Consider the following 13235-nt stretch of genomic DNA (forward strand, 5'->3'; position numbering starts at 1 on the left):
AGGCTGTGGCTACTGCAGTCCACATCCTTAATCGATCCCCTACTTCGGCCGTGGAAGGGATGACTCCATTTGAGGCTTATTTTGGGACGAAGCCAGATGTTTCTTACTTTCGGGTCTTTGGGTGTGATGCCTATGTTCACATTCCCAAGGCTCACCGTGACAAATTTGAAGCGGCTTCCCGAAAACAGGTATTTGTTGGCTACAGCTCCCAGTCCCAAGGCTACTGACTGTATGATCCCGTCAAGCGGGATGTATATACTAGCCGTGATGTGCGGTTTGTGGAGGTTCCGGCTTCTTCAACGGGTGAGGAGCATCCCCTTCTTGGAGATCCAAGGGAGAGTTTGGCTCCTTCTACAGTTCCACTGGAGCCTGTGCCATTTGATTATGATTCTGTTTCTGACACAAAGTCTACTGTTCCACCGGATCCTTCTGCGGAGTTACCACCGGTGGACATTCCAGAGTCTTCTACTGATGGAGAACGACGAGGGGAGGTTCGGCCTCCTCCTCGCTGGGCCCGTGACACACTCTGTGATTCAGGGATCGAGGGGGTTCCTGAGGAGTGGGGACCGCAAGATGGTTCGCGGCGGTCACGGAGGCACCAGGCGCATTCTTCGGAGCTTGTTTGCTCCAATTATTGTTTGATGTCCCGAGTTATGCAGGATCGAGAGCCCACCTCCGTGAAGGAGGCTTTACAGTCCGCCCCATGGAAGAAAGCTATGGAAGCTGAGTTGGAGGCTATTGAGAGGAATGACACTTGGTCACTTGTGCCACGCCCCCGAAGAAGAAGGTGATTGGAGTCAAGTGGGTCTTCAAGACCAAATATCTCAGTGATGGTACTTTGGATAAGCACAAGGCTCGCCTTGTTGCTAAGGGTTTTGCCCAGCGCCCAGGGATTGACTGTCATGACACCTTTGCCCCTACAGCTCGTATGGCAACCATTAGAGCTGTTCTTGCTTTGGCTGGCCATAGGAGATGGCCTGTTTATCAGCTGGATGTGAAGTCGGCCTTCCTGAATGGTGATTTGAAGGAGGAGATCTACGTTGAGCAGCCTCCTGGCTTTGGTTCTTCAGATGGGAAAGTCTACAGGTTGAAGAAGGCCCTGTATGGTCTCAAGCAGGCCCCGCGAGCTTGGAACGAGAAGATTGATTCGTTCCTCCAGACTCAGTTGGGATATCGGCGGTCCAAGGCCGATCCGCAGTTGTATGTTCACACCTCCGAGGATGGTTGTGGTGCTGTTTGTATTATATGTTGATGATTTGATTGTCACAGGTGATGATGCACAGCAGGTCCAGGAGACAAAGTCAGCTTTACATCGGACGTTCGAGATGACGGATTTGGGGCTACTCCATTTCTTTTTAGGACATGAGATTTATCAGTCTCAGAGGGGGATTTTTCTCTCCTAACAGAGATATGTACAGGAGCTCTTGGTGTCTTTTGAGATGGAAGATTGTCGGGCCCTCTCTACTCCTATGGATCCGAACTGGAAGGCCACTTCCCACTCAGCTTCTCCTTTGGCGGATGCTTCCCGCTATCGACAGTTGATAGGGTCCTTGATTTGGCTTCTCAACACGAGGGTTGATCTATGTTTTGCTGTTGGGCTCTTGGCAGGGTTCATGAGTGAACCTAAGACGGTGCATTGGCAGGCTGCTCAGAGGATACTTCGGTATCTGAGGGGGACGTCTGATTTGGGGATTCATTACCCCGCAGGGACAGATGGGTCAAATCTTGTACTTGCAGGTTGGAGCGACTTGGATTGGGCCGGTGATGTGGACCACAGGCGGTCTACAACAGGTTACTGCTTTACTTTGGGTGCAGGTGTTATTTCATGGAGTAGCAAGAAGCAGCCCACGGTAGCCTTTTCGTCTACTGAGGCGGAGTATCGGGCCGCATCTTCCACCACATGCGAGGTTGTGTGGCTTCGGAGATTGTTGGAGGAGCTTGGGTGCCCCCAGACTCGTCCTACATTGCTGCGATGTGACAATGAGAGTTGCATTGCCTTGGCAAGAAATCCTGTTTTTCATGCCCGGACGAAGCACATTGAGATTCAGTACCACTTCATTCGAGAAAAGCTTCTGGATGAGACCATCACTGTGGAGTATTGCAAGACGGAGGATAATCTTGCGGATTTGTTTACGAAGGCGCTTCCTCAGGCTCTACTTCGGCAACATTCCAGATCCCTCAGGCTTCTGCCCTGTCCAGGCTCTGAGAGGGGGTGTTAGAGTTCATAGCCTGTTTTTTAGGCAGCAGCACAGTCGGTCCAGCAGTCGGACCAGCTACACAGTCGGACTGTGCAGTCGGACTGCCACGTGGCAGTCCGACTGCCTGCAGCCATTTTTATCAGGCTGCGCCCCATTTTTGAGCCCCGTTCTAGGTGATTTTTCGCCTATTTATTGCTGACGTTTTCAGCAGTCTGGCCATTCTTCTCTGTCGCAGATTACAGACCGGTGCCGTGCAGATTTCTGTCTCTGTTCACAGATTTCAGACAGCAGACAGTGCAGACTGCAGCAGACTTCGAGGTGGACAGCAGGTCGCATCGTCGAGGTGGAGACACGCAGTCCAGCGCACTGCGCCCGTGTATATCTTTGTATCCAGCATTCTTTATACAGCAGATCTTCATTGTACACTGTCTCTTTCTCTCCCTTTTCTCTCTGCGTTCTCTCTCTCTCAGTCCTACACTTCCGCACCGCTGCACTCTGACACATTGGTGGCAGGATGGTCATGTGTGCTACTTCAAAGGCATTGTTGACAAACATAGAGAGCTGTTGTGATTCTTCTCTATTTTTAGGATCTGGTATGATCAACATCGACATTAGGTTCTCTTTGAGGGCATCTTGGTGGTGGGATTGGTCACTCATTGCTTGGGTATCCATAGTCCTATTTGACTATCATTGTTTTATATTCTATGATGAGTCATTATCATTTTATATTATATTGTACTGGATCACCCATGATTTGAGATAGGGTTTTAGTAGATTAGTCAGTTCACGTGTGAATTTGTGTTGATTCGGTGGGCTGGGCATATTATTGTTTGCACACGCTCACATGGTATTAGAGCCAAAAGAAAGGACTCCTAGCTTCTATGAAGAGAAGACCACACTCTACTTGCTGTTTGGTGCAGCTTTGTCGTTAAGAACATAGATTTTTTGCATTGTTCGAGCTTTCTACAAAGTGGGAGGGACCTCTGCAACTCCTTTTGTAGGGTGTAGCTGTTTTCTCCTCCATTTGGGCAGCCGGACACCAAAACGCCTCAATTTCTTGTGTGTTTGTAGGTTTCTTTGAAGATTTATGGACTACCGGTTTGATATGTTTGATGACTTGGATGAGGAGTGGGTCCATTCTTTTTCAGATGTGTGGTCTTGCCAGTTAGAACATCACGAAGAGTGATGTGAAGATTGAAGATTAGAGTCATGATCTTTAGGAGATCAACACTTTGATAGGTCCAAAAGATCGGAGCAGCTTTGTTTCCCTTGCTTCTCTATATGTCTCTAATAGGGGCTCTACTGTAGGTCCTTGCATGGCCGTTTTGGCACCATCGGTGCAAGTGCTTGTTTTTCTTTTTTTGCCCGAAGTGGAGCACCTTGATGGCTCAAATTACTCCCTTTGGTCTTGCAAAGTGGAGTGTATCCTTGACACCTTTGGTTTATGGGCATTTGTTACTACCCCAATCCCCCATCCAGTGGAGGATCCTTGCATTAGTTCTACAATGAACCAATATTCTCTTTGGGATCAACTCAACTTTAGAGCTTAATCCTTTCTCTTTATGAGTTTGCAGGATTTTGTCCTTGTGCATGTGTGCAAACTTCAGACCATAGATGATAGCCAAGGTATGGACAAAGTTATCATCTCTCTACTGATTGAAGACCTTTGCCTGTTGCATTACCACAAAGAAGAAACTACAGATGCTTTCTATTGATGATTCTTCTTCCATGAAGAATCATATCAACAAGATGGAGGAGTTGCAAAATGAGCTTGCATTCTTTGGTAGGTAGATTTCAGTTTTTGCTTACCTCAAGATTTTGGCACACCATCTTGACCTCACTTTTAGGGTTTTCTACTATTTGCAGCCCTAGAATCTGCTCTAGATCAGGTTGCCTTGCTATTGTGAAGCTTCATTAGTTGTCTCCCTACTCAAGATTGAGTTTTCCACCCTCAGATCTGCCCCAAACAGCCCAAAATGGAAGAAACATAGCTCAACATGGAAGATAAACTTGCATGCAACCCAAATTGACTCAAACTTGACATTCGGCAAATTTGCATTTTCATTGGGACTTCCACATGCAAAAATGACCTGCCTTACCCTTTGGCCCTACTCTCATTTTTAATAACAGTAAATGGTGGCCAGCCTCACTTTTAAATCCTAACCTCTTTGAACTTGAAAGTGTTAAACCTTTCCATAAACGTAAGTCTAAGATATTAAATCATTTAAATCTCTAAACCCCAGGACACTAGAAGTCATTTCCAATGGAGAATTCAATGTCCTTGACCAAGATTTGCAAATAAATGTTCTACCATAGAAAACACAACACAATCGTATGACAAATGCATAGATTGATAAAGAAAATAGTTAGGGTTAGTGTAATGTAGAGACAATGAACATAGTGAAGTTAATGAATAAATACTGAATAGAATATAATGCTCAATGCAACAAACACACTATGGAGTGAAAAGTACTGACCCCCGAACTCCCATGTCTTGAGGTCTGGGGCAAAGAGTATGAGCTTGAGAGTGTATCGCACTTTGATGGATCCCAATAATGCAGCAAGGCAGCCTTTGTATGTGCCTCACAACATCAAATGCAGTAGTAGGATGCCGGATCAATGAATTGATGGGCAGAAAACTGCAAATGCAGCAGAGAATGATGGTGTGGTAGTTGGCAAAGGCTCAAAACAGCTGGGCGGCAGCAGGGAGGGCAAAACACAGCCTTGGATGAGGTTGCCTACTAGACAGCCCAAAACACAAGGTATCTAGCGAAGATCAGCAGTGAACGCAAGCTCTAGGGGAAGACTGTAACTAGCTTGATGATTGGAAACAGTCCAAATTTGCGATGGATTGCTGAGAAGTAGGTGCCTAATGGTAAAAGACAAATGGCGGACAACTTTAGCTAAGATATTCTATGTGTATGGGGTGTGGACAATAAAGCTCTATCACCTACAAGTTGCAAAAACGAGATGGTGGTTGAGTGGAGGGCAGCATTTCTATTTATAGAAAGTTTGGGTCCTCCCAATTAAGGTTTGTGCTTATGGGATATAGGCACTCTCCGGGAACACATTTTTTTTAAAGTTATAGGTTTAATTCATTAATTAATCATGTTTTGGGGCTGTTTTAATGAAGTTAATGCATTTTTTCCTCAACAGATTTGTCCTAGGTACCCCATTGCAACCCGTCCACAACAATTTCTACCTATATCCCCCACTGCAATGGCTAGGATAATCTATTACTGTGACAAACATCTAACTTAATCTCACATGTGCATAGCTTAAGTGTCACAACTTAAGTTTCCAAAGAGCATCAAGTTAAAAATTCTTGTCCTTGTGACACAAGGTGCAATTATGGTAATGATATTAAGATTGCATGCAAGAAGGTGTCACGTGGGACTTGGGATGTCAGGCTGCATGTTTTTAGTTGGGCTCTTAATGTTGGTGATGGGGCAGAATTTTCAAAAGTAGTCCTTGGCAATTTTTGATTAAAATAAAAAAAGGCTGCTTTTTGCAAAGAGTGTTGGTTGCATGCAGAAAAAGCAGCTTAAAGGTGGCTATTAGATGTGCTGCAAGGCATCGTGGAGATTGTGTTCAATGTTCTCTGTCTTCTTCTTGTTGGGTTCATGCCTAGTTGCAGTGCAGCACCGAGACATCTTTTGGTGAACTTGAGTGTTTGTGGCTTGGTTGTTTGAAGGCCTTTGGAGGTGGATTGAGTTGGAGGTGAAGAGCTATCCTAGATAGGACAGCTAGATGACTTTACGGAAATGGAGTGTTGGTTCATGCTTGGGCTGTTGGAGCCATAGCTTGTGCGATTGCTCATTCACTACTGCATATAAAAGATTTGAGGATCTCTTCCACCTTTTTGGTTGTCTCATCTTTTTGTTGGGTTGTGCAATTGGGGCGTAGGGTCTTTCAGAGCTAGAGCTTGTCTATTGTCCATTCAAGACAATGTGATGGATCTCTGCTCTAAGGCTCTTCTAGTGCCTTAGATCGATATGTATCATCATGAGTCAAATGACCAAGCTAGGGGAGGACATTAGGAGCTTACTGTGTCAGCCTTTCAGCATATTCATAATAACAAATTGCCAATTACTTGAAACTTAAACCTGGTTTTTCTGAAGATTGACGATGCGTGCCTGTTAAGTTCTAAAGATAGTCCCGATTGCTACAATAATGTACTGTAACAGGTTTTAAATATATAGATATATATATATATATATATATATATATATATATATATATATATATATATATATATATATATATATATATTCTACTATTTCTTCATCACTTCACATAGACTTCACACTTCAATTTGTTGGATCATGCTAGAAACTCTGCTTTTATGAATAGAACTCAAGTTTGGCCTTTCTACAATAGCCTTTACTTGTTGGATAATGATGATTCCGTGTCAAATTTCTGTTTTTAACTCTTTTCCATACGTGTCTATCATTTTCTTGAAAGTGGATGGATAATTGGAAGTCCGAATGAGATTACCCATTGACATGGATAAGTTTAAAAAAGTATTCTCAAATCTGATGGTATCCACTCTTTTCAATTCATCTCATAAATAATCACACCTATTCGTCCATGGCTCTTTAATATCAATCCTTGGAGTGGGGATAGACATAAGGTCGCAATCTACTGGCACTCTTTGAAGATTACGAAGGCCAATCCTAACAGTTCATTACCTTGCAGACTTTCTTTTTGGTTTGTTTTTTATATTCTTTTGCTTTACAAAAGCATGCTTATGAGTGTTTATGTGTACTCTTTGAAGACTATGAAGGCCAATCCTAACAGTCCATCACCTTGCAGACTTTTCTTTTTGGTTAGTTTTTGATATTCTTTTGCTTCACAATAGCATGCTTTATGTTTTAAGTGTTTGTGTGTACTTTGTCTCTTACTGCAAGCATCATCTATCTTGTGATATGTGAATGGCTTTAAGTGTTTGTGTGTACTTTTATCTCTTACTGCAAGCATCAACTATCTTGTGATATGTGAATGGCTGATATTGGGTGTTGGTGCTCTACATGGTTAAGGTATACTTCTCATTTTTTCCCTTAAAGTTGTGCAGATACAATAAGCGAGAAGAAGATTTCCCATCACTGCGCGCTTACAATGATTACTTGGAAAAAGTTGAGGATATAAGTAAGTTTCCTTGTCAACATTGTATGTTTGGGATTTCTTATTTTCCTATTACACACCCCTACTCCTCTTTCATATTACTTGTCTCCTTTAGATTGCAATTGAGAAGTTTTCAGTTCAAATGTAGCTCAAATCTTGTTCATGTATATTACTCTCTTCTCATTTGGATCCTTAAGTGCTTCCTGTTAAAGGACACATGCGTGTGCACGTGTGCGTGCACGCACACAGATGCCCACACACAGCATTCCATATGCTTTTGATTTGCTATCTTGCTTGTGGTTGCCATATTGTTCTTTTGGTCAGCCATAAAGTGCTTTGATATGAAGTGGGCAGAATCTCTAAATAGAACAAGGTGTGATGATAGGTGCTTGTTCTAAACTGAAAGTAGGGATCAAAACAAAGTGGGTTTACAAACCAAAGTACTTAGTTATTTACAAAGTGAAGTACTGAGTTACTTGGTAGCTAAAGATGGAGACAAGAAAAGTATTATGTTATTTGTGCAGCTACAATATATCACTAATTGCAAAGAAGTGATTGACTTGATAAATATACTCTTTTAAGAGTGCACGCTTTTGCTGGCTAAGGTAACTTTGTCTTTTCATACACATTCCATACATCATATACTGATACATCAGTGCAACTACCAAGCACCTACGTAGAAGTACAAACTTATGTTAATACTAATTGAGTGTTTCAACATGTCACAAATCCAAAGTGCATTTGCACATATAGTGACAAAGAAGCTCCACCTTCTAAGAAATAGGTCCAGTTTGAAGATTGGGATCACCCCAAGGCTTGGTGTGTCAAAATCTTGAACACACTACCTCAAAAAACACGAGTTCCAAGCTCAATCACACCCAATCTTTGGAAAAAACCCTCGACATATTACTTGCGCTGCAATAAAGATTTCACTTTGTGAATTACTTCTTTTGACTTCCTGTAGATTGACACTACTTGTGCAAATTGCAAATCTTCCATCTTTAAGTGTGTTTTGGTTAGATATGTGCTCACAGTTAGAAGTTAGAAAATGTTTTTTCAGGCTTTTATGTAAAGATTTAAATTCAGGGTTTATACAAAAATTTGACCATGTTGGCACTGCTGTAGTCTTCAATTTGATAGAAGGAGTAGATGTTCAGGCTACTGAACAGAAGGTGAAAGCATATCAAGAAGAAAATGCTGATCAAATCATTGCATCCAATGCACGGAAGGTTTTACTCTTACCTTTCAGTACTTGTTTTACAGAGATTATTATCTAATATCTCTTGCTCGATGAAAGATGTGGATTTCCAATTTCCTGAAATCTATTGCTTGCATGTGTACATATATGGATACGTATTTATATGTGCATGTATGCATATCTGTTATGTATATATGTTGGATGGATGGATCTGTTTGTGTTGTACACGTCTTTGTATATGTGTGCATGCACACATGCAACTGTATGTTTGCATGCACACGTTTTTTTTAAAATTACTGTTTGAGTGGACTAAAAAAATGGCATAGATCTGATACGGCTAAATATTTTCTGCTTAAATGGTTAAACATTACTGTTTGTTTCTTTAACTGTTTGTAGGCAGAAGAGCGATCAACGGCTCTAAGAAGACAAAATGCACAAGGAACTACACAAGCAGCTCCTACTGTGGAAGAACCTTCCGACCAGGCAAGCATCTCTTATTTTTGAGCTAAAACTCTCAATTCTAGCATGAAAATGCACTATTGATCCTTACAATGTCAAAGTGAAGACCGTGATTTCATTTGATTTTTGAATTCATCATTTGGTGGATTGACTTTGTTTCATCGTATGATATGACACATCACTCTCTTCAGACAGCTTTGATGTACTCACACACTGAAAAGTTATGTGGATTAATATAGGCTATTATAATCAATATTAAGTATACACAGCATATCTACGCATGCTGCTCCAGTTGAGTAATAAAGCGGTCCTTTACTTATCAAGACATCAGATCTGTTTTTCTGAGGGGATGTGGCAATAGCTGCTATTGCCGTGTGTAATGATCAAAGGCTTTGCATTTTGTGTCTTCATATTATGCAAGCATCATAAGAGAATTACATGACATTAGGTTTCCTTGAAGATTTCTGTTAACAAGATCAAGTGCCCTGACTGTTAGTATGTTTTCTTTTTCCTTGGATGAAGACAATTTGGATCTGTATGAAATAGCTTGAGCAAAGAAAATGGATGCTTAAGGATATGGTTATTACCTTGGAGTTTATGGTGTGAAATGAAAGCAAAAAGCTGGCAATGGACTGTATGCAACAAATCTATGCTTAAGGATATGGTTATTACCTTGGAGTTTATGGTGTGAAATGAAAGCATAAAGCTGACAATGGACTGTATACAACAAATCTATTCTGTTACTAGAAACGACACAGGTGGCACAGACCAGTTAAATTAGGCAGGAACAAATACTGTGATGCACATGACTTTGTGAAGGCATGGCAAAAGGAATGAACTCAAACTGAACAAAAGAGAGCAGTCTTTTGGAAAATCAAGTGGTTATTGACATCTGATTGCAACCTGATCTGACCAGCTGGTCGAAAAGTCAGTTTATCACAGCCATCTCATCACTCTAGCATCAGCATCATTGTTTCTTTCTTTCTATCGCCATCAGTACTACCATCTTTTTGTAGCATGCATAGTAGTACACAGCACACTCAGCTGCATAGTACTCTGGTAGACTGCCAAACAGATTTGGATGTAGCCTCTCGATACGGGATGGTTTCAGGAATGCTGTAAACTGAGCCTGGGGATTGTTGGCCAGCAAACAGAAGGTGGTTCACCAACTGCATTTTCTTTTCCCAAGAAGAGGAAATTCTATTAAAAACGTCCACGATAATCGTTACTAAGGTGAAAACAATAAAAGGCATGGTTGCTGGCCAATCTTACATTTCAAGGTTTCTGTTCCCATTTCTGATCCTGTTTCTATTTCTCCCTTTCTCATCACTGGAAACTCCCTGAAGGCTGAAACCCTGAATTTTTGCCATTCCTGTTTCCATTCTTGTTTCCTTCTCTCTCTCCATTTCCCTATTTCCCATAAGTATGATACAAGGTCCCAAATACATGAAATAGGTGTAAGCATAGGGCATCTCCAGGCTGGCTGCTCTCAACGGAGAATGCCTGATACAAGGGCCTCATAGTAAACCAATTTGGTGGTTTGATCCTACCAAATGCATTTGTGACTCCTTGGAATTTCATACAGTAGCATTCTGCCCAGCGAGTTGAGCCTTTGATGGCTTCTAGATGCTGTCAATGAACTTTGACCTTGGCATATTTTCACAAAATTAATCTGTTATATCATTCAAAGTCCAGTGAACTACTGTAATGTCAGAGCCCTAGAGTTGAGGAGATGGCAAATGGTCAAATGCCTCATTGAAAGGTACAAGTTGCAGTCCACTGTGGAGAACTCCATCAAGTTAATGCACTGGTCTCATTTACTAGTACTCCCCTTTATATACTAACAACCAACTGAATGGGTTGGTAGAGTTTATGATGCATAGGGCTCTCATTTCTTGTGGCAGGAAGAAGGGTGTTTCTGTATCTTGAGGGAGTAATGCTCTGCATTTGGAGGTCAGGGAGCCCTTTATATATTTTTCTCTTGCTCTGACCGGACTTGGGGTTCAACAATGTAATGAAACTTGCTTTCCTTCTTGGTTTGTGAAGTCCATCTTTCAAAAAAATCAGTGCATAGTTTCCTGTCTTCCTGACTTTGCTTTTTACTGGTATATTCTGGGATGAATTCCATATGGTACCTGGTATTTTAGGTCATGTTTACTGATTGCATTGTCTGTTGGAAGATTGTGTGCGGAGTGAATATGTGTAATTAACTTGAATATTACTGTGCAGACATCTGGACAACCAAGTGGAACATATGCACCAGCTGTGGCACCTGGTGCTGTCTTCATGCAGCCAAAACCCACTGGTCCTGCATCACATTCTGGTCAAGATCGTGATGGCCTGTTTGAAGATGAGGAATCAAGGAAGCAAAGAGAAGAAAAAGCAGCCAGGGCAGGAGGCTGGACTCCTGAATTGGGTCGTAGAAGAGCTTTTGAAGAGGCATTTGCTAGTTTGTGGGTGAACTGAAGCAATCAACCCTTGATGTTAGCTATGATTGACCGATTCACTTGCAGGTCAGTTTCAGATCGAGTCATTTCATTTAAAACCTCCAGATCAAGATCATTCTGTACATGCAATAGCTTAATATTTTCTCTTGATCAATATAGTTTGAATAATTTCTCACGAGTGAAACAGTGGCCCGGGAAAACTTCTGGACAAGAAACATTGTTTCTACTTATGATTTTGCTTTTAAAATTTGGAAGCGGAATGCCTCCTGTAAACAGTCTTAGCTACTGAGAAGCAACATTACATTAAAACAGGATGAAATGGAGTCTTTGGTCAGGGTAGGTATCATTAGTGACAGACTTTGGGCTGAGTGATGTAATATATGGTTGGAACTCTGTACCTCGGTGCCATTAAAAAGTGTGCAATACTACCCCGAGGTTACAGACCTTACTACTCTACCATACAAGCATGTTGACTCTAATCCAAGCCACTAAATTGATTGCTGCACTTGTGAGTGGATGCCGATGGCATTGTGCTTCAAGTCAATTGGTGTTGTCATTCACTTCCAGCCTCCATAGAACAATACTTTGCATATGAGGAGTTGTAAGCAATCAATTATGCTCTGGTAAAGTTGGTGTTTTTTAATGACTGTGCAAAGCTTGAAAGCTTTTTTGAATGCTCCTCCTGCCCATCATAACATGAACAAATAAGGCCCTTTAGGTGTGTTTATGTAAAGAGAGTACAATTGTGATTACATTAGTTTTGTGTCCTAACATCAACTTAGCTTCATGCAAAATGCAGACAAATGATGTATGATCAAGCAAGCTGCATATGCTGAGATCTGGAATCTAAATATAAGGCTCCATTGCCTGAGGTGTCATATTTAGTTTATTGGCGCTAGCCCTAGGACCCATACAAGGGCAGGACAATAGGGTGCTTGTAAAGCAATGGTATTTAACCCCCCTCCCTTCCCTCTCTATCCCCCACCCTTCTCTCTTGAAACTCCTTCCCCATTAACTGTACCCCAAACCCTAAATGTGCTTTACAATATATAAAGAACACAACACCCTCTCTTGCATATGTTACCTTAGTGTTGCAAAAGTTTGTTATCACTTACAAATTTTAAGTTAGTGTATCTCAATGTAATGCATCTTCAATGAATATGGTGGACTCATATTGTTGAGCATGTAAGTGTAGGCCTAAACTTAGTTTGATTTCATATTAATGTTCCTAACACAACTTTATTTCATCCCATGGATTGATTATAAATCTCTACTATTATATTTGAACTCAAATCCTAGCTCCCCTCTTGGGAAGTTATTTGGTATCACCACACAATTACACTCATTGATAGTTTCTAGAGGCTATAACACAAGCTTAATACATGCAATTTGACATGCAAAGGGGCAATAGGTTGTAGCAATTTGTAAGTGAGATTTCATTCGTAGGAAACTTACACATTTGAATGATCTAAAGTGGATTGAGTACTGGTGGCCCCAATCAATAGCATCTTGATTACTCATCATTTGGACAATTCCTTGACTTATGGCTTGGTTGACTTGTTATCTTGCACAATGATTGTTTGAGATTCACAGTCTGTGTGTGTGCACGCGTAGACATGTAACTCTTGCAAGATTCAATGTATTTTATGTGGGTATTTCAAAACTTTAAAGTGTGACATTGTGTTTTTGTGCTAATGATGTCATTTGTGTGTGTATGAGAGTGGTGAAATTAGCATTTTGTGGGTGGTTAATATTTGTTTACATTAGTGGTTTTGGCCTAGTTTGAGGGTCTTAACACAGTCGATAAGG

At 41.4% G+C, this 13235-nt stretch overlaps 1 protein-coding gene across 3 annotated transcripts in view; it reads left to right on the forward strand.

Moving 5' to 3' along the window:
- The window catches only part of LOC148029351 (uncharacterized), a 34060-nt gene extending 21466 nt beyond the window's left edge, over nt 1–12594 (forward strand). Inside the window, exons 3-7 of one of the 3 annotated variants that reach the window (XM_087688130.1) lie at nt 7273–7346; nt 8448–8551; nt 8917–9003; nt 11209–11492; nt 12226–12594. In XM_087688130.1, the coding sequence (XP_087544256.1) occupies nt 7273–7346; nt 8448–8551; nt 8917–9003; nt 11209–11445 (502 nt within the window). In that variant the 3' untranslated portion in view covers nt 11446–11492; nt 12226–12594. Of the gene's footprint in view, nt 1–7272; nt 7347–8447; nt 8552–8916; nt 9004–11208; nt 12178–12225 lie in introns of those variants that run through there. The other 2 variants (XM_087688129.1, XM_087688131.1) reach the window with 2 other exon arrangements.
- The last annotated feature ends 641 nt before the right edge of the window (nt 12595–13235 follow it).

Source organism: Lygodium microphyllum, chromosome 11 (assembly GCF_053477565.2).
Source record: "Lygodium microphyllum isolate KBCC chromosome 11, Lygodium_microphyllum_v1.1.10, whole genome shotgun sequence".
Lineage (NCBI taxonomy): Eukaryota > Viridiplantae > Streptophyta > Polypodiopsida > Schizaeales > Lygodiaceae > Lygodium > Lygodium microphyllum.